Here is a 26,687-nt window from a genome sequence, read left to right as displayed (position 1 = left end):
GCAATTCCAGGAGAAATAAGGATCCTTATCTCCGGAGGAAGAGGAAATCTATAGATACAATGTATACAATTCCAGGAGAAATAAGGATCCTTATCTCCGGAGGAAGAGGAAATCTATAGATACAATGTATACAATTCCAGGAGAAATAAGGATCCTTATCTCCGGAGGAGGAGGAAATCTATAGATACAATGTATACAATTCCAGGAGAAATAAGGATCCTTATCTCCGGAGGAAGAGGAAATCTATAGATACAATGTATACAATTCCAGGAGAAATAAGGATCCTTATCTCCGGAGGAAGAGGAAATCTATAGATACAATGTATACAATTCCAGGAGAAATAAGGATCCTTATCTCCGGAGGAGGAGGAAATCTATAGATACATTTTGCAGCAAGTGTGGGGTATATCCAGGGTTTTAGGGGTTCCACTCATTCGGCAGGCCACACCCTGGATTGGGTTTTATATGATGGACTCCTACTTAAGTTTTTTCCATCCTGTGAGATGATTTGGAGCGGCCAGCATCGAATCTGGTTTACCCATGATGTAAAAATGATACGGAATATACCGTATATACTCGAGTATAAGCCGAGATTTTCAGCCCCTTTTTTGAGGCTGAAAGTGCCCCCCTCGGCTTATACTCGAGTCATCGCTGTCTGCCCGCTCGATCAGCGTGTCGAGCAGACAGACGGCGGCCATTCTACTATTCAAAAGCCGCGCCTCTGTCTGTGATAGGCGGAACACTCAATTTCCCAGCAGTCAGTGGTCCGCCTATCACGGACATCCGCTCATCCTCATACTACGGACGAGGATGAGAGGATGTCCGTGATAGGCGGAACACAGACTGCTGGGAAATTGAGTGTTCCGCCTATCACAGACGGAGGCGCGGCTTTTTGAACAGTGGAATGGCCGCCGAGGCGCCGACAAAGAGTGGCGATCCTGGCAAGGCAGAAGGACGGAGGCTTGGGACAGGACGGAACAGAGGCTCGTCTCGGGACGGGACGGAGGCTCGGGACGGGACGGGACGGGACGGAGGCTCGGGACACAGGTAGGCTGGACACACAAGGCTGCACGGACACACACCGCTGCACGGACACACACCGCTGCACGGACACACACCGCTGCACGGACACAAACACAGGCATGGATGGACACACACACAGGCATGGATGGACACACACACAGGCATGTATGGACACACACACAGGCATGGATGGACACACACACAGGCATGGATGGACACACACACAGGCATGGATGGACACACACACAGGCATGGATGGACACACACACAAGGATGGATGGACACACACACAGGGATGGATGGACACACACACAGGGATGGATGGACACACACACAGGGATGGATGGACACACACACAGGGATGGACGGACACACAGGGATGGACGGACACACACACAGGGATGGACGGACACACACACAGGGATGGACGGACACACAGGGATGGACGGACACACAGGGATGGATGGACACACACACAGGGATGGACGGACACACAGGGATGGACGGACACACACACAGGGATGGACGGACACACAGGGATGGACGGACACACAGGGATGGACAGGCATGTCTCACCCTCGGCTTATACACGAGTCAATAAGTTTCCCAGTTTTTTTGGGGTAAATTGGGGGCCTCGGCTTATATTCGGGTCGGCCTATACTCGAGTATATACGGTATCCAAAGTGTCTGCTGATGATTTTGGCAGACACTTTGTGAAAAATATAGATAATCTCATTTTCAGATTTTTTTCAACGCTGCTATTATAAAAACCCTTAATTTCCTAGCTTCTTTAAAAAACATCTCCATCATGAGGGAACCTGAGAAAAATCAGCTCTGGTTCTATCAGGAGACTGCTGAAAGAGCATGGAGAAAATCCCCAAATGAATCATCCAAATTAAATTATATGGTTAATTTAAAAAATTTATAAGGAAGGCATTAGAAGTGCCAAGAAAGGCGCATTTTTTATTTTGCTTGTAAAAAATTCTAACTCATCGGCGGAGCTCTTCAGGGTGGCCAGGCGATTGGCTAATCCCTACGTGTGGTCATCCTGAAGAGAAAAACTGAATTGTGCAACATTTTATCTTGTTATTTTAAAGAACAAATAGAAATTATTAGAAAAAAACATTTCATATGTGGAGGTGGAAGAAACATGCCCACCATATGTAAGGATCTGCTTTTCGGTATTTTATTTGATGACTCCAGAAGATATTAAAACCATCCTCAAATCTCTCAGAGCCTCGTCCTCATCACTTGATCCCATCAGTGGCGTAACTAGAACCTTCAGGGCCCCGATGTAAGAAACCATGAAGGGCCCCCCTGAACCCCAGCCAGGGTCCTTCCCTCCGAGTCTGGCGGTGAAACTCCAGGGCATGGTCACAGGTATGACCTTTGTGAGCCCTGTAGTTCCACCACTGGCATCAGTAGTTTTTTTTTATTATTTTTTTTTTAATTTTTAGGTGCCCCATTGGGGGGCTGTCCCTAGGCAGGATGGGGTCCCCGTCCCCAGAAGAGATGAGGTCCTTTTCTCCAGGGCAGATGAAGTTACTGCCCCCAGGTGAGAAGGGGTCCCTGTCCCAGGGGAGATGGGGGTCCCTGTCCCCACGTGAGAAGGGGCCCCTGTCCCCAGGGGGAGATGGAGGGGGTATGTAATGGTGTGTGGGGGATGGGGTCCTCTCACTCACCATGACCAAGCTGCAGGACACGCACTCATCAATGTTGGCTTGGGCTCCATCCAGTGTGCTGGACGGGTGATCAGCATATCTCCCAGAAAGACCTTTCATCATCTGTGTAGGACGGGGAGGAGGGGGGCTGGCAGACAAGCCGGCAGTGTCCTCTGGGGAGCCGGCTCTCATGTGGGCCGGACTCGGGAGGGGCGGGACTCTGGCTGGGGAGAACAGACATCGGACTGAGCGGCAATGCATGGAGCAGGAGAGGGGTACTCTGAGGAGCCGGCCGAGGACACAGGTCATGCGGGGAATGCACAACTAAAGAGCAGCCAGTGCGATAGTCGAGCATGGAGCTCTGCTAGTCATCCTCCACCTCCAGCCACCCGTGTGCATGGTGCACTGGTACCCCTAGCTGCCTATGCTGCTGCCAGTCATATGTAGAAGGGGCTGCATGGGCCCCCTGCAGCACAGGGCCCAGTTGCGGTCGCGACTGCTGCACCCCCTATAATTACGCCCCTGGATCCCATCATTGCGCAGTTGGTGAAGGACTCCTCGGATGCTCTGGTGCCTTTTATTGCAGACATTGTCAGCATGTCTTTTGCTACCAGTGTCGGTCCATGTATTCTGAAGCAGGCGTTGGTTATACCCCTGCTAAAGGAAGCTAACGTGGAGCGCACCATGTTGAGCAACAATCGTCCTATTTCCACCTTGCCTTTTTGGCAAAAATCATGGAGTGTGCTGCAGTATGGCAACTTCAACCTCACCTGGAGGCTAATAAAATGTTTGATGACTTCCAGTCAGGATTTCGTCCTGGGAGAGGTTCTGAAAACAGCCCTGGTAAAAGTCCAGGATGATTTGCTCTGGGCCTTGGATGAGAATGAAGCTTCGGCCTTGGTACTTTTGGTTCTGTCGGCAGCTTTTGATACCATCGACCACTCCTCTATACTTGTGGATAGGTTGAAGATGGTGGCGGGATTGGATGGTATAGCTCTGGCATGGGTAGCCTCGTTCCTGCGAGACAGGGTTTAGAGGGTAAAGTTGGGACCATTTTATTCCTCCGATAGTCCCCTGTCTTGCAGGGTCCCACAAGGATCGGCTTTATCTCTCCATCCTTTTTAACATCTATATGAGGTCACTGCTGTACATCATTCGCCGTCACAATCTCCCGTTCCATATCTATGCTGACGACACCCAGATCTACTTCAAATTATCCATGGAAGGGCAGGATCGGGTCATGCTGGCCTCCTGTCTAGAGGAAATCCAGTCCTGGATGGTTACCAATTATCTAAAGTTAAATGGCACCAAAACGGAATGTATCATCTTTAGTAACCAGGTGTATTCCAACTTGTTTCAGTCATGGCCGGAATTTTTCAAACCTTTTCCGATTCCGGCCACTCAGGTCAGGGACCTGGGTGTCATCTGTGACTCTAGGTTGAACTTGCCCCCCTCAGGTAAATCAGGTGGTGAGTTCATGTCACTTCTACCTGAGGCTCCTGAGGTCGACTTTTTCACTATATCGCAGATTCTGATAAGATCGCCATGGTCAATGCCATTATCAGCAGTCGATTGGACTACTGTAATGCCCTGTATTTGGGTTTGCCTGCTTGCACCATTTACAAGCTCCAGTTGATTTAGAATGTTGCAGCAAGGTTACTGACAGGTGTTGGTCGCCATGACCAAATCACTCCATCCCTTAGAGCCCTGCATTGGCTGCCATGAAAGAACGGGTTCTGTTTAAAACTGGATGTCTTGTCTATAAGGCATTGCAGTGCATTGCCAGCTGATGACTGGCCAAGCATGCACTATGATTCAGCCGATCAAGGAGAGGGATCATTACTGGCTGGCCACTCTCCTTGATCCACGGTACAAGGGTAAGGTTACCAACCTTATCTTGCCATCGCAGAGGGAGCAGAGGATGAGACATCTCCGGGAGGCCTTGCAGAAAGGTCTGTGCAACGCGTTCCCAGAGACTGGGAGGTTACAAACTCCTGGTCCTGGACAACGTGTTGCTGAGGCATTGGTCAGAAGGAGCGGTGGAGAAGGTGGCCGTCTGACTGATGCTTTCAGACAATTTTTTAGTCTGCAGCCCCAATGTATGATCGGTTCCAGCACCCATCGCCAGCGTCTGTTGTACATGGTGCAGGAATACCTAGGGGCAAGGTCAGACTTGGACACCTTTTCCACCGAAAATCCTCTGGCTTACTGGGTCTTGAGGATGGATCACTGGCCAGAGCTTGCACGGTATGCAATTGAGCTACTGGCCTGTCCTGCATCCAGCGTTCTTTCGGAACGCACATTCAGTGCTGCTGGTGGCTTTGTAACCGATCACAGGGTGCGTCTGTCCACCGACTCGGTTGATCGTCTGACCTTCATAAAGATGAATCAGTCTTGGATCACCCACCAGATGACAATTACAGGCCTCTCTCATCTTTTTCAGTGGGAGAACTTGCACAATTGGTGGCTGACTAAATCCTTTTTTGCCCCACTGTACATTGGCCTTTGTCCAATCAGCTGTCAGTAAAAATGAGGAAAAATGGTCTGGCAATTACATGACTGAGTTCCCTAAGTACCCTCGGGTGCAAGCCATCTGGTCCCGGTGACTTAATGTTAAGTTTCTCAAGTATAATTTTAATTCTGTCCTCTGTTAACCATGGAGGTGCTTCCTGTGATGTGTCATGAGGATAAACACTGCAGTTTTGGTTACTGAAGCCCCCCCGATTCCCTTGTGAAGACTGAGGAGAAGAATAAATTCAATACCTTCCCCATCCCCCCATCCTTTGTAACCCAATGTCCTTTCTTATTCTTTATGGGATCAATATGGTCTGTCCTCCCTTTTGTACTGTTTATATACAGTGGAACCTTGGATTACAAGCATAATCCGTTCCAGGAGAATGCTTGTAATCCAAAGCACTCGCATATCAAAGCGAGTTTCCCCATAGAAGTCAATGGAAAACGAAGATAATTTGTTCCACATTGACTTCTATTGCATGCAATACCACATGTGGCCAGAGGTGGGGTGGGGGGGCGCCAGAGAGACTCAGAAACACTTGGGAACTGAGTATTTCTGTGTGGCCCCGAATGTCACAGGCGCCTCCGCACCTCTGGCCAAATGCAGTACTGCACACCGCAGAGGCTTGAATCCTGCTCGTTTTGTGAGACAACACTTGCAAACCAAGTCAGGATTTTAAAAAAATAATAGCGCCTATTGCAAAATGCTTGTTAACCAGGTTACTAGTAATCAGAGGTTCCACTGTACTTAAAGAATTACTTGGGAATATTTTTGCTCTCCTCCGCTATGCGTCTTTCGTGTTCTATCTTAGATGCCCTAATTGCACCCTTACATATCTTGTTGCATTCTTTGTAAAGTCTGAATGCTGATGATGAACCCTCAACCTTGTATTTTTTTAAGGCCTTCTCCTTTGCTTTTATATGCATTTTTACATTGGAGTTAAGCCATCCAGGACTTTTGTTCGCTCTTTTAAATCTATTACCCAATGGGATGCATTGGCTAATGCCCTTATTTAATATGCTCTTAAAGCATCTCTCCTTCGTGTTCTTTGTTCCTAAGATTTTATCCCAATTTATGCCTTCTAGTAAGGTTCGTAGTTTAGGGAAGTTCGCTCTTTTGAAATTCAGTGTCTTTGTATTCCCCTTATGTTTCCTATTTGTGTGATTTATACTGAAGACAATTGATCTGTGATCGGTGTTACCTAAATTGCCCCGTATTTCCACATCCGTGATCAGGTCTGTATTATTGGTAATCAGTAGATCCAGTAAGGCTTTATTCCTAGTTGGTGCGTCTACCATCTGACCCATAAAATTGTCCTGCAAGACATTTAGGAACTGGCGAGCCTTAGATGAATGCGCGGTTCCCTCCGCCCAGTCTATGTCTGAATAATTAAAATCCCCCATTATGATATCATTCCTATCCTTGCTGCTAATCCAAATTGTGATAGATCTGTCTCCCCCTCCTCCCTCAGGTTAGGGGGCCTATAACATACTCCCAGTATTATTTTCCTCTTAGCTTCATCCCTTTGGAGCTTTACCCATAAGGATTCCACCTCCTCCCTAGATCCCTTAGTGATGTCATCTCTCACATTCACTTGTACATTATTCTTGATATATAGGCATACCCCTCCCCCTTTTTTACCCTCTCTATCCCTACGATAAAGGGTATACCCTTGAATGGTTGCCAGCCAATCATGAGAGCTGCTGAACCAGGTCTCTGAAATTCCCCCAAAATCCAAATCCTCCTTGTGCAACAGTATCTCTAGTTCACCCATCTTGTCTGCCAGGTTCCTGGCATTGGTGAACATGCCACGTAGTGTAGACCGGTCGCATACTGTCCACTTATTGGGTGTTCCACATACATTGGTCTCTCCCCTGTATCCCTCCTCCGCACACATACATAGGTCTCTTCCCTCTGTATCCCTCCTCCGGTACACACATTAATGTCTCTCCCCTCTGTATCCCTCCTCCAGCACACATACATTGGTCTCTCCCCTGTATCCCTCCTCCGGCACACATACATTGGTCTCTCCCCTGTATCCCTCCTCCGGCACACATACATTGGTCTCTCCCCTGTATCCCTCCTCCGGCACACATACATTGGTCTCTCCCCTGTATCCCTCCTCCGGCACACACATTAATGTCTCTCCCCTCTGTATCCCTCCTCCGGCACACACATTAATGTCTCTCCCCTCTGTATCCCTCCTCCGGCACACACATTAATGTCTCTCCCCTCTGTATCCCTCCTCCGGCACACACATTAATGTCTCTCCCCTCTGTATCCTTCCTCCGGCACACATACATTGGTCTCTCCCCTGTATCCCTCCTCCGTCACACACATTAATGTCTCTCCCCTCTGTATCCCTCCGCCGGCACACATACATTGGTCTCTCCCCTCTGTATCCCTCCTCCGGCACACACATTCATGTCTCTCCCCTCTCTATCCCTCGTCCGGCACACATACACACACATTGGTCTCTCCCCTGTATCCCTCCTCCGTTACACATACATTGGTCTCTCCCCTCTGTATCCCTCCTCCGGCACACACATTAATGTCTCTCTTCTCTGTATCCCTCCTCTGGCACACACACATTGGTCTCTTCCCTCTGTATGCCTCCTCCGGCACACACACATTGGTCTCTCCCCTCTGTATCCCTCCTCTGGCACACACACATTGGTCTCTCCCCTGTATCCCTCCTCCGGCACACATACATAGGTCTCTCCCCTGTATCCCTCCTCCGGCACACACACATTGGTCTCTCCCCTGTATCCCTCCTCCTGCACACACACATTGGTCTTTCCTTGGTATCCCTCCTCTGGCACACACATTAATGTCTCCCATTTGTATCCCTCCTCCGGCACACATACATTGGTTTCTCCCCTCTGTATCCCTCCTCCGTTAAGCACACATTGATCTCTCCCCTCTGTATCCCTCCTCCGGCACACACACATTGGTCTCTCCCCTGTATCCCTCCTCCGGCACACATACATTGGTCTCTCCCCTCTGTATCCCTCCTCCGGCACACACACGTTGGTCTCTCCCCTGTATCCCTCCTCCTGCACACACATTAATGTCTCTCCCCTCTGTATCCCTCCTCCGGCACACATACATTGGTTTCTCCCCTCTGTATCCCTCCTCCGTTATGCACACATTGATCTCTCCCCTCTGTATCCCTCCTCCGGCACACACACATTGGTCTCTCCCCTCTGTATCCCTCCTCCGGCACACACACATTGATCTCTCCCCTCTGTATCCCTCCTCTGGCACACATACATTGGCCTCTCCCCTCTGTATCCCTCCTCTGGCACACACTCATTGGTCTCTCCCCTGTATCCCTCCTCCGGCACACACACATTGGTCTATCCCCTGTATCCCTCCTCCGGCACACACATTAATGTCTCCCCTCTGTATCCCTCCTCCGGCACACATACATTAGTCTCTCCTCTCTGTATCCCTCCTCTGGCACACACATTAATGTCTCCCCTCTGTATCCCTCCTCCGGCACACATACATTGGCCTCTCCCCTCTGTATCCCTCCCCCGGCACACACATTAATGTCTCCCCTCTGTATCCCTCCTCCGGCACACATACATTGGTCTCTCCTCCGACACACACATTAATGTCTCCCATCTGTATCCCTCCTCCGGCACACATACATTGGTCTCTCCTCCGACACACACATTAATGTCTCCCATCTGTATCCCTCCTCTGGCACACATACATTGGTCTCTCCTCCGACACACACATTAATGTCTCCCATCTGTATCCCTCCTCTGGCACACATACATTGGTCTCTCCCCTTTGTAGCCCTCCTCCAGCACACATACATTTGTCTCTCCCCTCTGTATCCCTCCTCCGGAACACATACATTGGTCTCTCCCCTCTGTATCCCTCCTCCGGCACACATACATTGGTCTCTCCCCTCTGTATCCCTCCTCCGGCACACATACATTGGTCTCTCCCCTGTATCCCTCCTCCGGCACACATACATTGGTCTCTCCCCTCTGTATCCCTCCTCCGGCACACACATTCATGTCTCTCCCCTCTCTATCCCTCCTCCGGCACACATACACACACATTGGTCTCTCCCCTGTATCCCTCCTCCGGCCCACTCACATTGGTCTATCCCCTGTATCCCTCCTCCGGCACACACATTAATGTCTCCCCTCTGTATCCCTCCTCCGGCACACATACATTAGTCTCTCCTCTCTGTATCCCTCCTCTGGCACACACATTAATGTCTCCCCTCTGTATCCCTCCTCCGGCACACATACATTGGCCTCTCCCCTCTGTATATCTCCCCCGGCACGCACATTAATGTCTCCCCTCTGTATCCCTCCTCCGGCACACATACATTGGTCTCTCCTCCGACACACACATTAATGTCTCCCATCTGTATCCCTCCTCTGGCACACATACATTGGTCTCTCCCCTTTGTAGCCCTCCTCCAGCACACATACATTGGTCTCTCCCCTGTATCTCTCCTCCGTTACACATACATTGGTCTCTCCCCTCTGTATCCCTCCTCCGGCACACACATTAATGTCTCTCTTCTCTGTATCCCTCCTCTGGCACACACACATTGGTCTCTTCCCTCTGTATGCCTCCTCCGGCACACACACATTGGTCTCTCCCCTCTGTATCCCTCCTCTGGCACACACACATTGGTCTCTCCCCTCTGTATCCCTCCTCTGGCACACACACATTGGTTTCTCCCCTCTGTATCCCTCCTCCAGCACACACATATTGGTTTCTCCTCCCTGTATCCTTCCTCCGGCACACATACATTGGTCTCTCACCTGTATCCCTCCTCTGGCACACACACATTGGTCTCTCCCCTCTGTATCCCTCCTCCGGTACACACATTAATGTCTCTCCCCTCTGTATCCCTCCTCCGGCACACACATGTTGGTCTCACCCCTGTATCCCTCCTCCGGCACACACACATTGGTCTCTCCCCTGTATCCCTCCTCCTGCACACACACATTGGTCTTTCCTTGGTATCCCTCCTCTGGCACACACATTAATGTCTCCCATTTGTATCCCTCCTCCGGCACACATACATTGGTTTCTCCCCTTTGTATCCCTCCTCCGTTAAGCACACATTGATCTCTCCCCTCTGTATCCCTGCTCCGGCACACACACATTGGTCTCTCCCCTGTATCCCTCCTCCGGCACACATACATTGGTCTCTCCCCTCTGTATCCCTCCTCCGGCACACACACATTGGTCTCTCCCCTGTATCCCTCCTCCTGCACACACATTAATGTCTCTCCCCTCTGTATCCCTCCTCCGGCACACAGACATTGGTTTCTCCCCTCTGTATCCCTCCTCCGTTATGCACACATTGATCTCTCCCCTCTGTATCCCTCCTCCGGCACACACACATTGGTCTCTCCCTTCTGTATCCCTCCTCCGGCACACACACATTGATCTCTCCCCTCTGTATCCCTCCTCTGGCACACACTCATTGGTCTCTCCCCTGTATCCCTCCTCCGGCACACACACATTGGTCTATCCCCTGTATCCCTCCTCCGGCACACACATTAATGTCTCCCCTCTGTATCCCTCCTCCGGCACACATACATTAGTCTCTCCTCTCTGTATCCCTCCTCTGGCACACACATTAATGTCTCCCCTCTGTATCCCTCCTCTGGCACACATACATTGGCCTCTCCCCTCTGTATCCCTCCCCCGGCACACACATTAATGTCTCCCCTCTGTATCCCTTCTCCGGCACACATACATTGGTCTCTCCTCCGACACACACATTAATGTCTCCCATCTGTATCCCTCCTCTGGCACACATACATTGGTCTCTCCCCTTTGTAGCCCTCCTCCAGCACACATACATTGGTCTCTCCCCTCTGTATCCCTCCTCCGGCACACATACATTGGTCTCTCCCCTCTGTATCCCTCCTCCGGCACACATACATTGGTCTCTCCCCTCTGTATCCCTCCTCCGGAACACATACATTGGTCTCTCCCCTCTGTATCCCTCCTCCAGCACACATACATTGGGCTCTCCCCTCTGTATCCCTCCTCCGGCACACATACATTGGTCTCTCCCCTCTGTATCCCTCCTCCGGCACACACACATTAATGTCTCTCACCTCTGTATCCCTCCTCCGGCACACATACATTGGTTTCTCCCCTCTGTATCCCTCCTCCGGCACACATACATTGGTCTCTCCCCTCTATATCCCTCCCCCGGCACACACACATTGGTCTCTCCCCTGTATCCCTCCTCCGGCACACACACATTGGTTTCTCCCCTGTATCCCTCCTCCGGCACACATACATTGGTCTCTCCTTCGGAACACACACATTGGTCTCTCCCCTGTATCCCTCCTCCGGCACACATACATTGGTCTCTCCTCTGGCACACACATTAATGTCTCCAATCTGTATCCCTCCTCCGGCACACACACATTGGTCTCTCCCCTGTATCCCTCCTCCGTTACACATAGATTGATCTCTCTCCTGTATCCCTCCTCCAGCACACACACATTGGTCTCTCCTCTGTATCCCTCCTCCGGCACACATACATTGGTCTCTCCTCTGGCACACACATTAATGTCTCTCCTCTGTATCCCTCCTTCGGCACAAATACATTGGTCTCTCCTCTGGCACACACATTAATGTCTCCCATTTGTATCCCTCCTCCGGCACACATACATTGGTTTCTCCCCTCTGTATCCCTCCTCCGTTACGCACACATTGATCTCTCCCCGCTGTATCTCTCCTCCGGCACACACACATTGGTCTCTCCCCTGTATCCCTCACCCGGCACACACACATTGGTCTCTCCCCTGTATCCCTCCTCCGGCACACACATTAATGTCTCCCCTCTGTATCCCTCCTCCGGCACACATACATTAGTCTCTCCTCTCTGTATCCCTCCTCCGGCACACACACATTGATCTCTCCCCTCTGTATCCCTCCTCCGGCACACATACATTGGTTTCTCCCCTCTGTATCCCTCCTCCGTTACGCACACATTGATCTCTCCCCGCTGTATCTCTCCTCCGGCACACACACATTGGTCTCTCCCCTGTATCCCTCACCCGGCACACACACATTGGTCTCTCCCCTGTATCCCTCCTCCGGCACACACATTAATGTCTCCCCTCTGTATCCCTCCTCCGGCACACATACATTGGTCTCTCCTCTGGCACACACATTAATGTCTCCCCTCTGTATCCCTCCTCCGGCACACATACATTGGTCTCTCCTCTCTGTATCCCCCACTATGGCACACACATTAATGTCTCCCCTCTGTATCCCTCCTCCGGCACACATATAGGTCTCTCCCTTGTATCCCTCCTCCGGCACACACACATTGGTCTCTCCCCTGTATCCCTCCTCCGGCACACATACATTGGTCTCTCTGGCACACACATTAATGTCTCCCCTCTGTATCCCTCCTCCGGCACACATACATTGGTCTCTCCTCTGGCACACACATACATTGGTCTCTCCTCTGGCACACGCATAAATGTCTCCCCTCTGTATCCCTCCTCCGGCACACATACATTGGTCTCTCCTCCGGCACACATATTAATGTCTCCCATCTGTATCCCTCCTCCGGCACACATACATTGGTCTCTCCCCTTTGTAGCCCTCCTCCAGCACACATACATTGGTCTCTCCCCTTTGTAGCCCTCCTCCAGCACACATACATTGGTCTCTCCCCTCTGTATCCCTCCTCCGGCACACATACATTGGTCTCTCCCCTCTGTATCCCTCCTCCACCACACATACATTGGTCTCTCCCCTCTGTATCCCTCCTCCACCACACATACATTGGTCTCTCCCCTTTGTATCCCTCCTCTGGCACACATACATTGGTCTCTCCCCTTTGTATCCCTCCTCCAGCACACATACATTGGTCTCTCCCCTCTGTATCCCTCCTCCACCACACATACATTGGTCTCTCCCCTCTGTATCCCTCCTCCACCACACATACATTGGTCTCTCCCCTCTGTATCCCTCCTCCGGCACTATCCCTTCTCCATTACACATACATTGGTCTCTCCCCTCTGTATCCCTCATATGTTGTGTAGCTGTACAGGAATCATTAGAGTGTAAGCTCCTCTGGTGCATTCACACACTGAAATACAGGGGATTCCAATACGTTAACTTAAAACAATAAATTTATTAGAATGAAGTCAGTGAGCGTCTCATGATTTCCCCCGACTCTTCCTTGCTGGATTGGAGGCACTGTGTGGGCGTCGTCCTCTGCCACGGCCAGGTCTGCCACGCCCAATATGGCCACTAGTTGGCATACTTGTGGGTTGGGTAGAGGACTGTCCAGTGGTCCCGGGCTGATTGTCCGTCCGAGGCATGCTGGCTACTTGCTGAATGATGTGAACCAGCTGCTGGAAACCATTCTGCATATTAGTAGAAAGGTTCCTTAGAATGACGTTTGTCTGCCTCAGCGTGGCGGTCTGGGCCTTCACACAGGCTGAGAGATGGCGGAGCGAACGCTCTAGTGTTGTATCTGATTGGTGGGGGTCGGGATCGTTCTGTGATGGAACTGAGCTGGACTGTTGGGAGTCGCATTGGGCTTCAGAAATGTCCCCATTTTCTTGGCTGTCCTGGTCACTTAACAAGTCATATTTCTCTGTGGAGGCCAGCGAGGTCTCCTCTGCCATGTCCTCCTTCCCCGGCGTGCTGTCCGCTTTCTGTCCACCGTCATTGAGGCTCCGCCTGATGGGAAGGGCTATGGCAAGAACAGCAAGAGAGAGAGTTAGACTAACCCTCTCCTCCCCTTTCTCCACCCACCCTGCATTAATATCTGAATTGAGACCACCAGGAGTGACTCTAACCCTCTCTTACCATTCCACTGATATCTGAATAGAGACCAATAGGAGGGACGCTGACCCTAACCCTCTCTTCCCCTTCCACTAATATCTGAATGGAGACCACCAGGAGTGACTCTTACCCTCTCTTCTCCTTTCATTGATATCTAAATGGAGACCACCAGGAGTGACTCTAACCCTCCCTTCTCCTTCCCCTGCACTGATATCTGAATGGAGACCACCAGCAGTGACTAACCCTCCCTTCTCCTTCCCCTGCACTGATATCTGCATGGAGACCACCAGGAGTGACTAACCCTCCCTTCTCCTTCCCCTGCACCGATATCTGAATGGAGACCACCAGGAGTGACTAACCCTCACTTCTCCTTCCCCTGCACTGATATCTCAATGGAGACCACCAGGAGTGACTAACCCTCGCTTCTCCTTCCCCTGCACTGATATCTGAATGGAGACCACCAGGAGTGACTAACCCTCGCTTCTCCTTCCCCTGCACTGATATCTGAAAGGAGACCACCTGGATTGACTAACCCTTTCTTCTCCTTCCTCCACCGATATCTGAATGGAGACCACCAGGAGTGACTCTAACCCTCTCTTCTCCTTCCCCTGCACTGATATCTGTATGGAGACCACCAGGAGTGACTAACCCTCCCTTCTCCTTCCCCTGCACTGATATCTGAAAGGAGACCACCTGGATTGACTAACCCTTTCTTCTCCTTCCTCCACCGATATCTGAATGGAGACCACCAGGAGTGACTCTAACCCTCTCTTCTCCTTCCTCCACCGATATCTGAATGGAAACCACCAGGAGTGACTAACCCTCCCTTCTCCTTCCCCTGCACTGATATCTGAATGGAGACCACCAGCAGTGACTAACCCTCCCTTCTCCTTCCCCTGCACTGATATCTGAATGGAGACCACCAGGAGTGACTAACCCTCTCTTCCCCTGCACTGATATCTGAATGGAGACCACCAGGAGTGACTCTAACCCTCCCTTCTCCTTCCCCTGCACCGATATCTGAATGGAGACCACCTGGATTGACTAACCCTCCCTTCTCCTTCCCCTGCACTGATATCTGAATGGAGACCACCAGGAGTGACTAACCCTCTCTTCCCCTGCACTGATATCTGAATGGAGACCACCAGGAGTGACTCTAACCCTCCCTTCTCCTTCCCCTGCACCGATATCTGAATGGAGACCACCTGGATTGACTAACCCTCTCTTCTCCTTCCCCTGCACCGATATCTGAATGGAGACCACCAGGAGTGACTCTAACCCTCCCTTCTCCTTCCCCTGATATCTGAATGGAGACCACCAGGAGTGACTAACCCTCTCTTCTCCTTCCCCTGATATCTGAATGGAGACCACCAGGAGTGACTCTAATCCTCTCTTCCCCTTCCACTAATATCTGCATGGAGACCACCAGGAGTGACTAACCCTCTCTTCCCCTGCACTGATATCTGAATGGAGACCACCAGGAGTGACTCTAACCCTCTCTTCTCCTTCCCCTGATATCTGAATGGAGACCACCAGGAGTGACTCTAACCCTCTCTTCCCCTTCCACTAATATCTGCATGGAGACCACCAGGAGTGACTAACCCTCTCTTCTCCTTCCCCTGCACTGATATCTGAATGGAGACCACCAGCAGTGACTAACCCTCCCTTCTCCTTCCCCTGCACCGATATCTGAATGGAGACCACCAGGAGTGACTAACCCTCGCTTCTCCTTCCCCTGCACTGATATCTGAATGGAGACCACCAGGAGTGACTAACCCTCGCTTCTCCTTCCCCTGCACTGATATCTGAAAGGAGACCACCTGGATTGACTAACCCTTTCTTCTCCTTCCTCCACCGATATCTGAATGGAGACCACCAGGAGTGACTCTAACCCTCTCTTCTCCTTCCCCTGCACTGATATCTGAATGGAGACCACCAGGAGTGACTAACCCTCTCTTCTCCTTCCCCTGCACTGATATCTGAATGGAGACCACCAGGAGTGACTAACCCTCTCTTCCCCTGCACTGATATCTGAATGGAGACCACCAGGAGTGACTCTAACCCTCTCTTCTCCTTCCCCTGATATCTGAATGGAGACCACCAGGAGTGACTCTAATCCTCTCTTCCCCTTCCACTAATATCTGCATGGAGACCACCAGGAGTGACTAACCCTCTCTTCTCCTTCCACTAATATCTGCATGGAGACCACCAGGAGTGACTAACCCTCTCTTCTCCTTCCCCTGCACTGATATCTGAATGGAGACCACCAGCAGTGACTAACCCTCGCTTCTCCTTCCCCTGCACCGATATCTGAATGGAGACCACCAGGAGTGACTAACCCTCGCTTCTCCTTCCCCTGCACTGATATCTGAAAGGAGACCACCTGGATTGACTAACCCTTTCTTCTCCTTCCTCCACCGATATCTGAATGGAAACCACCAGGAGTGACTAACCCTCCCTTCTCCTTCCCCTGCACTGATATCTGAAAGGAGACCACCTGGATTGACTAACCCTTTCTTCTCCTTCCTCCACCGATATCTGAATGGAAACCACCAGGAGTGACTAACCCTCCCTTCTCCTTCCCCTGCACTGATATCTGAATGGAGACCACCAGCAGTGACTAACCCTCCCTTCTCCTTCCCCTGCACTGATATCTGCATGGAGACCACCAGGAGTGACTCTAACCCTCTCTTCTCCTTCCCCTGCACTGATATCTGAATGGAGACCACCAGGAGTGACTCTAACCCTCTCTTCCCCTTCCACTAATATCTGCATGGAGACCACCAGGAGTGACTAACCCTCTCTTCTCCTTCCCCTGCACTGATATCTGAAAGGAGACCACCTGGATTGACTAACCCTTTCTTCTCCTTCCTCCACCGATATCTGAATGGAAACCACCAGGAGTGACTAACCCTCCCTTCTCCTTCCCCTGCACTGATATCTGAATGGAGACCACCAGCAGTGACTAACCCTCCCTTCTCCTTCCCCTGCACTGATATCTGCATGGCGACCACCTGGAGTGTCTCTAACATCGATATCTGAGGGAGTTTCTCACCTTCACATGGGGTCAGTGTGTGGGCGGAGTCCTCCTCCTCGCTCATAGCCGGGGAGTCCACCTCTCCGTTCAGGCTGAGGGCCATCTTGCTGGACATGAGGCTCAGCATGTGCTTCTCATAAGGCCAGAAGAAGACGTTGACTTGCTTCCCTCCTCTCTGCTTGGCCAGTTTCTCCTTCACCTTCTTCTTGATGTCGGAGTACCTCTTCTTACACTGAGCCACGGTGCGGGTATGGTGGGAGACGCTGTTCACCGCCGCCACAATGTCCCTCCAGATCTCCTTCTTCTCCGACGCAGAGGTTCCCGTTATCATTCTGCCCAGAATCTTCTCATAATTCTCAGAGATTTTCCTCACCAGGACGTTGTTCTCCCGATCGCTGAACTTCACGTTCCTCAGCCGTTCCCTTTCCAGGAACCGCGCCGTTTCTCCGCGCGTCGGGCGGGACAGAGCGGTCCCCGGGTGCCTTCGATGCCGGGCAGCGATGAAGCGGTTTGATGGGGCCACGTACGCCAAGATCCCAGAGGATGCTCCTGTATGAGATACATAGAGAAGGTTAAGACATGGGAAGTATAACCAGCCTGCTACGCAGGTCTTTTGACAGTTCTTTTCTGCTCCAGAATGCGGTCACTCTGTAGGTATATGATGTAGGTCTATAGCTCTATGATATATATATATATGGGGTCACTCTGTATAGGTATGTGGTCTGTATGATAATGGTACACGGCACTCACCCGGCTCGGTCCTGGACAGAAGGATGCGGTCTCGGGGCAGCGGGGGTCCCCACCTGGACACGTCCTCCTCTGGCTCCACCTTCATGATGAGGTCAGGACCGGACTCTGGGCGCTCATACTGGATGCGGTCACTCTCTGTCACAGACGAAGAATGAGGAAGGGACATGGATAGGACACCCCGAGAATTACCCCTCAGCCGTCCCCCAATCTCTGCCTTTCCTCTTACCGGTTTTCATGCCGTCACTGACACCCCGTCGTTCCGAGTCCGCCACCGACTCACATTTCACCATCGGGAATTCTCCATAATGTCCTGAGGAAGGGAAGATACACTGGAGTACTGAGTGTACCCAATATGCCCTCGAGTGTACCCAATATGCCCTCTTCTACCCCGAGTGTACCCAATGTACCCGCTCCTACCCCTGAGTGTACCCAATATACCTGCTCCTACCCCTGAGTGTACCCAATATACCTGCTCCTACCCCTGAGTGTACCCAATATGCCCTCTTCTACCCCTGAGTGTTCCCAAAATACCCGCTCCTACACCTGAGTGTACCCAATATACCTGCTCCTACCCCTGAGTGTACCCAATATGCCCTCTTCTACCCCTGAGTGTACCCAAAATACCCACTCCTACACCTGAGTGTACCCAATATACCCGCCCCTCCCCCTGAGTGTACCCAATATACCCTCTCCTACCCCTGAGTGTGCCCAATATACCTGATCTTACCCCTGAGTGTACCCAATATACCTGAGCCTACCCCTGGGTGTACCCAATATACCCGCTCCTACCCAGGAGTGTACCCAAATATACCCTCTTCTACCCCTGAGCGTACCCAATATACCGCTCCTACCCCTGAGTGTACCCAATATACCCACTCCTACCCCTTAGAGTGTACCCAATATACCCGCTTCTTCACCTGAGTGTACCCAATATACCCGCTCCTACCCCTGAGTGTACCCAATATGCCCTCTTCTACCCCCAAGTGTACCCAATATACCCGCTCCTACCCCCGAGTATACTCAATATACCCATCCCTACACAAGTGTACCCAATATTCCCTTTTCTACCCCCAAGTGTACCCAATATACCCACTCCCGTCCCTGAGTGTACTCAATACACCCATCCCTACCCCTGAGTGTACCCAATACACCCATCCCTACCCGAGTGTACCCAATATACCCGCTGCTACCCCCAAGTGTACCCAATATACCCTCTCCTACCCCCAAGTGTACCCAATATACCTGCCTCTACAATGGCGGGAAGCTCCGCACATCCTCACATCAGCTTCCCCTGGGATCCTGGAACCTCCAGGAACCCGCACACATCAGCTTCCCCTGGAATCCTGGAACCTCCAGGAACCCGCACACATCAGCTTCCCCTGGAATCCTGGAACCTCCAGGAACCCGCACACATCAGCTTCCCCTGGGATCCTGGAACCTCCAGGAACCCGCACACATCAGCTTCCCTTGGGATCCTGGAACCTCCAGGAACCCGCACACATCAGCTTCCCCTGGAATCCTGGAACCTCCAGGAACCCGCACACATCAGCTTCCCCTGGGATCCTGGAACCTCCAGGAACCCGCACACATCAGCTTCCCTTGGGATCCTGGAACCTCCAGGAACCCGCACACATCAGCTTCCCCTGGGATCCTGGAACCTCCAGGAACCCGCACACATCAGCTTCCCCTGGGATCCTGGAACCTCCAGGAACCCGCACACATCAGCTTCCCCTGGAATCCTGGAACCTCCAGGAACCCGCACACATCAGCTTCACCTGGAATCCTGGAACCTCCAGGAACCCGCACACATCAGCTTCCCCTGGAATCCTGGAACCTCCAGGAACCCGCACACATCAGCTTCCCCTGGGATCCTGGAACCTCCAGGAACCCGCACACATCAGCTTCCCTTGGGATCCTGGAACCTCCAGGAACCCGCACACATCAGCTTCCCCTGGAATCCTGGAACCTCCAGGAACCCGCACACATCAGCTTCCCCTGGGATCCTGGAACCTCCAGGAACCAGCACACATCAGCTTCCCCTGGGATCCTGGAACCTCCAGGAACCCGCACACATCAGCTTCCCCTGGGATCCTGGAACCTCCAGGAACCCGCGCACATCAGCTTCCCCTGGAATCCTGGAACCTCCAGGAACCCGCACACATCAGCTTCCCCTGGGATCCTGGAACCTCCAGGAACCAGCACACATCAGCTTCCCCTGGGATCCTGGAACCTCCAGGAACCCGCGCACATCAGCTTCCCCTGGAATCCTGGAACCTCCAGGAACCCGCACACATCAGCTTCCCCTGGGATCCTGGAACCTCCAGGAACCCACACACATCAGCTTCCCCTGGGATCCTGGAACCTCCAGGAACCCGCACACATCAGCTTCCCCTGGAATCCTGGAACCTCCAGGAACCCGCACACATCAGCTTCCCCTGGGATCCTGGAACCTCCAGGAACCCGCACACATCAGCTTCCCCTGGAATCCTGGAACCTCCAGGAACCCGCACACATCAGCTTCCCCTGGAATCCTGGAACCTCCAGGAACCCGCACACATCAGCTTCCCCTGGAATCCTGGAACCTCCAGGAACCCGCACACATCAGCTTCCCCTGGAATCCTGGAACCTCCAGGAACCCGCACACATCAGCTTCCCCTGGGATCCTGGAACCTCCAGGAACCCGCACACATCAGCTTCCCTTGGGATCCTGGAACCTCCAGGAACCCGCACACATCAGCTTCCCCTGGGATCCTGGAACCTCCAGGAACCCGCATACATCAGCTTCCCCTGGAATCCTGGAACCTCCAGGAACCCGCACACATCAGCTTCCCCTGGAATCCTGGAACCTCCAGGAACCCGCACACATCAGCTTCCCCTGGAATCCTGGAACCCGCACACATCAGCTTCCCCTGGGATCCTGGAACCTCCAGGAACCAGCACACATCAGCTTCCCCTGGGATCCTGGAACCTCCAGGAACCCGCACACATCAGCTTCCCCTGGGATCCTGGAACCTCCAGGAACCCGCGCACATCAGCTTCCCCTGGGATCCTGGAACCTCCAGGAACCCGCACACATCAGCTTCCCCTGGGATCCTGGAACCTCCAGGAACCAGCACACATCAGCTTCCCCTGGAATCCTGGAACCTCCAGGAACCCGCGCACATCAGCTTCCCCTGGGATCCTGGAACCTCCAGGAACCCGCACACATCAGCTTCCCCTGGGATCCTGGAACCTCCAGGAACCCGCACACATCAGCTTCCCCTGGAATCCTGGAACCTCCAGGAACCCGCACACATCAGCTTCCCCTGGGATCCTGGAACCTCCAGGAACCCGCACACATCAGCTTCCCCTGGGATCCTGGAACCTCCAGGAACCCGCACACATCAGCTTCCCCTGGGATCCTGGAACCTCCAGGAACCCGCACACATCAGCTTCCCCTGGGATCCTGGAACCTCCAGGAACCCGCACACATCAGCTTCCCCTGGGATCCTGGAACCTCCAGGAACCCGCACACATCAGCTTCCCCTGGGATCCTGGAACCTCCAGGAACCAGCACACATCAGCTTCCCCTGGGATCCTGGAACCTCCAGGAACCCGCACACATCAGCTTCCCCTGGGATCCTGGAACCTCCAGGAACCCGCACACATCAGCTTCCCCTGGGATCCTGGAACCTCCAGGAACCCGCACACATCAGCTTCCCCTGGGATCCTGGAACCTCCAGGAACCCGCACACATCAGCTTCCCCTGGGATCCTGGAACCTCCAGGAACCAGCACACATCAGCTTCCCCTGGGATCCTGGAACCTCCAGGAACCCGCACACATCAGCTTCCCCTGGGATCCTAGAACCTCCAGGAACCCACACACATCAGCTTCCCCTGGGATTCTGGAACCTCCAGGAACCCGCACACATCAGCTTCCCCTGGGATCCTGGAACCTCCAGGAACCCGCACACATCAGCTTCCCCTGGGATCCTGGAACCTCCAGGAACCCGCACACATCAGCTTCACCTGGGATGCAGGAATCCACACACATCCTCACATCAGCTTCACCTGGGATCCCATTGTGACAGAGCCAACCAGGACAGGGGCTTTTGGAGGGGACGTGGCTTCTTGCCTGACTATGGGCCCTACTCTTTGGGAGGTGTGAGCCTGGGGGACCCTTGGAGTGGTCTTGCTTCGGTTTTGGGATTTTCTCCTCAAAACACACAGACTCTGGGAATCAAGGCCCGGGACACAGATTTGGGTTCTTTGTGCCCAAACCAGCAATGACCGCTTTAGATTGTGAGACTCAAAGCAGATGTTAATATGATCAGCTCAGAGCAACCTGATACCGGCGTCTCTCCCGACACCGGCGCCTCTCCCGACACCGGCGTCTCTCCCGACACCGGCGTCTCTCCCGACACCGGCGTCTCTCCCGATACCGGCGTCTCTCCCGATATTGGCATCTCTCCCGACACCGGCGTCTCTCCTGACACCGGCGTCTCTCCTGACACCGGCGTCTCTCCTGACACCGGCGTCTTCCGATACCGGCGTCTTCCGATACCGGCGTCTTCCGATACCGGCTTCCCCCGACACTGCCGTCTCTCCCGACATTGCCGTCTCCCGATACCAGCGTCTCTCCCGATACTGGCGTCTCCCGCAATAGTCTGTTTATTAAGGTGGCATTTATCCCAAGCACCTGGGAGCACATAGGAGAAGGCAACGACCTGACAGAAGGCTTTGGTTACGGTGGCCTGGGACTTCTGTTCTGGAGGCTGATCACCGAGCCTGACTTTGGAGGCAGATCCACAGTCCGTGAGAGGAGGTGGTCGTATTTCCACCCCAGCGGTAAATCCACAGTCCGTGAGAGGAGGTGGTCGTATTTCCACCCCAGCGGTAAATCCACAGTCCGTGAGAGGAGGTGGTCGTATTTCCACCCCAGCGGTAAATCCACAGTCCAGGAGAGGAGGTGGTCGTACTTCCTCCCCAGCAGTAGATCCACAATTCGGGAGAGGAGGTGGTCGTATTTCCACCCCAGCGGTAAATCCACAGTCCAGGAGAGGAGGTGGTCATTCTCTCTTCCCATCAGCAGATCCACAGTCTGGGAGAGGAGGTGGCCGTCTTCACTTCCCAGTGACAGTCAGAGATGCAGGGAGTCGAGGAAGCCATTTCCCTTCCCGAGTGGCAGACCAAGGAGGTGGTCGTATTTCCACCCCAGTGGCAGATCTACAGCCTGGGAGAGGAGGTGGTCATCCACACTTCCCAGCAGCAGATCCACAGTCCGGGAGAGGAGGTGGTCGCCCTCACTTCCCAGCAGCAGATCCACAGCCTGGGAGAGGAGGTGGTCGTCTTCACTTCCCAGTGACAGTCAGAGATGCAGGGAGTTGAGGAAGCCATTTCCCTTCCCCAGTGGCAGACCAAGGAGGTGGTCGTATTTCCACCCCAGTGGCAGATCTACAGCCTGGGAGAGGAGGTGGTCGCCCTCACTTCCCAGTGACAGTCAGAGATGCAGGGAGTTGAGGAAGCCATTTCCCTTCCCCAGTGGCAGACCAAGGAAGTGGTCGTATTTCCACCCCAGTGGCAGATCTACAGCCTGGGAGAGGAGGTGGTCGCCCTCACTTCCCAGCAGCAGATCCACAGCCTGGGAGAGAAGGTGGTCGCCCTCACTTCCCAGCAGCAGATCCACAGCCTGGGAGAGAAGGTGGTCGCCCTCACTTCCCAGTGACAGTCAGAGATGCAGGGAGTTGAGGAAGCCATTTCCCTTCCCCAGTGGCAGACCAAGGAGGTGGTCGTATTTCCACCCCAGTGGCAGATCTACAGCCTGGGAGAGGAGGTGGTCATCCTCACTTCCCAGTGAACCTGGGGTACCCTTGGAGTGGCCTTGATTTGGATTCAGGTCCAGGTCTCCCCGTAACATACAGACTCTAGAAATCAAAGTTGGGATACAGATTCGGGGGTCTCTATATCCAAACCAGCAATGACTGCTTTAGACTGTGAGACGTAGAGTAGATGTTAATAGAATCAGCTCAAGTAACCTGATACTGGGGTCTCCTGCTATAGTCTGTTTATTAGGGGGTCTCTCTCTTATTGTATATTTCCCCATTGTGTGCCTCCTAGGGGTGAATTCCCATTGTTAATCGAGTCACCTATTGTTTCTGTCTGTCTGATCATCTGTTGGAGTGAATAATATTGTGACCACTTATTGGAACCATTGTGGGAGGTTATGTGATTATAATAATGTGTAATGTACTCTGTGTATCCAGGATGGTGGGCTGGGCGCCCGGATGGTCTGGGCAACCCCGGACTAATCAAGGCTTGTTGGCTGTTCCCTAGATGTGTTAAGTCAAGGATCATGTGATTAGGCTCTTACCTGATCTTCTGTGCTACACATTGTGGCCGAGATTACAATAAAAGTTCCTGTTTTCACCTAAGCTAGTGTCGTCTAGTCCTTGTATGCTCGGCTATCATACCCGGTTCTCGGGTCAAGACTGGAGGAAACTGTATATCTTGATGGAGATACCTAAGCTGGGAGGTCCGTCACACCCACATCATCCTGACTGCTTGTCTGCCCAACTCCACCCACAACTCACAACTCCACCCACAACTCACAATGTTATAATGGCTGCCTGCAAGATGGCTAAATGTATTTGGTGTCTAGTATGAAAGAGCAGACTGTGGGAGGAGCCCTGACCTGGATGTGGCCAGACTGTGGGAGGAGCCCTAACCTGGATGTGGCCAGACTGTGGGAGGAGCCCTAACCTGGATGTGGCCAGACTGTGGGAGGAGCCCTAACCTGGATGTGGCCAGACTGTGGGAGGAGCCCTAACCTGGATGTGGCCAGACTGTGGGAGGAGCCCTAACCTGGATGTGGCCAGACTGTGGGAGGAGCCCTAACCTGGATGTGGCCAGACTGTGGGAGGAGCCCTAACCTGGATGTGGCCAGACTGTGGGAGGAGCCCTAACCTGGATGTGGCCAGACTGTGGGAGGAGCCCTAACCTGGATGTGGCCAGACTGTGGGAGGAGCCCTAACCTGGATGTGGCCAGACTGTGGGAGGAGCCCTAACCTGGTTGTGGTCAGACTGCGGGAGGAGCCCTAACCTGGTTGTGGTCAGACTGCGGGAGGAGCCCTAACCTGGTTGTGGTCAGACTGTGGGAGGAGCCCTAACCTGGTTGTGGCCAGACTGTGGGAGGAGCCCTAACCTGGATGTGGTTAGACTGTGGGAGGAGCCCTAACCTGGATGTGGCCAGACTGTGGGAGGAGCCCTAACCTGGATGTGGTTAGACTGCGGGAGGAGCCCTAACCTGGTTGTGGTCAGAGGAAACCTCCAGCCTCAGAACTCACCTATAGGACCTGAGAAGGGGAACCGTTCTTCCATCCTGATCACCAATGTCAGGAATAAGGAGGAGAGCCAGGACCTGGGATCAGAGGAGGGGGCCACCAAATCTGTATAACATAAGAGAGGATTCAATACATGTCATCTACTACAAGAGGGCGATCAGAGCACGGCAGAAGACACACAATAGAACATCTACATGCTCTGTATACTAAAATATGGAGCACACTACATACCCTCCCCCCATACCGACCACACTACACCCCTCCTCCCCATACCGACCACACTACACCCCTCCCCTCCATACCGACCACACTACACCCCTCCCCTTCATACCGACCACACTACACCCCTCCCCTCATGCCGACCACACTACACCCCTCCTCCCCATACCGACCACACTACACCACCACTCCCCTCCATACCGACCACACTACACCCCTCCCCTCCATACCGACCACACTACACCCCTCCTCCCCATACCGACCACACTACACCCCTCCCCTCCATACCGACCACACTACACCCCTCCTCCCCATACCGACCACACTACACCCCTCCCCTCCATACCGACCACACTACACCCCTCCTCCCCATACCGACCACACTACACCCCTCCTCCGTACTGATTGCACAGACATTACTAAAACAGTATACAGTGTGATATATATATTTTATACACATCACTGACATCCCACACACACAGTATACAATATATAAAGAATACATAATATACACACATTACACACTGTATATACATTATATATCACACAAAGGAGTATACACATCACTCACATCCCATATACAGACACAGTATATATATATATATATATATATATATATATATAATCTCATACACAGTGCACACCCCTATACAGTGTATACACATTATATACTATATACACACATAACACACTGTGATATATTGTATACATACAGACAGTTTACACCTCTGTATACTACATATATAATACACATCCCATACACACTGTATATATAATATATACCTTACCTACATCCCAAATACAGATGAGATATCATACATAATATACAGAGCCCTCCTCTTCTCTGTATGGGGAGATCACACTGCATGCTGGGAAATGTAGTTCCATACCAGGAAATACATCATAATCCATCCCCCACCACACTACATATCCCATCATCCCCCTCTACACTATATATCCCACAATGCATCTCACCTCCTTCCTGTGTCATCCAACTTTATATATACAGTATGAGTGAAGCTACGATCACGTGATGTCGCCACCCACTGAGGTCGGCCATTTTTTTGGTTGGAAACATCTCTATTAATATTGATTCATATTTCTTCTGTATGATAAATATTCTCTACTATATATCATAATTATTATATATCATCTCCTCTTCATTATATATATTATTATTATACAGGATTTATATATCATCTATGTATATATATACTGATATACACCCAGCGACTGTGCGACTCTGACATCACCTCATATTTCGGGTGTATCATCTCCTCATCATTATATATATTATTATTATACAGGATTTATAAATCTCTTCAACATTGTATATATTATTATTA

The 26,687-nt window shown here is 52.1% G+C and overlaps 1 protein-coding gene across 2 annotated transcripts; it reads right to left on the bottom strand.

Moving 5' to 3' along the window:
- Positions 1-13,336: 13,336 nt before the first annotated feature.
- On the bottom strand, positions 13,337-26,254 carry LOC143989328 (uncharacterized). Of its 2 annotated transcripts, none has more exons than XM_077489417.1 (6): positions 26,130-26,254; positions 25,126-25,227; positions 18,029-18,112; positions 17,803-17,937; positions 17,071-17,601; positions 13,337-13,923 (listed from the first exon to the last, which is right to left on the bottom strand). In XM_077489417.1, exons 2-6 carry the CDS (start codon positions 25,157-25,159, stop codon positions 13,382-13,384), a joined length of 1,326 nt encoding a protein of 441 aa, XP_077345543.1. In that variant the 5' UTR covers positions 25,160-25,227; positions 26,130-26,254; the 3' UTR covers positions 13,337-13,381. The 2 variants fall into 2 exon arrangements, with proteins under 2 accessions (XP_077345543.1, XP_077345542.1); XM_077489416.1 differs by having other exon boundaries at positions 26,134-26,225.
- Between the last annotated feature and the right edge of the window lie 433 nt (positions 26,255-26,687).

The sequence above is a fragment of the Lithobates pipiens genome, unplaced genomic scaffold, assembly GCF_037356315.1.
Source record: "Lithobates pipiens isolate NorthernLeopardFrog02 unplaced genomic scaffold, aLitPip1_a1.2 Scaffold_18, whole genome shotgun sequence".
Classification (NCBI taxonomy): domain Eukaryota; kingdom Metazoa; phylum Chordata; class Amphibia; order Anura; family Ranidae; genus Lithobates; species Lithobates pipiens.
This window is presented reverse-complemented; position numbering and strand designations above follow the sequence as displayed.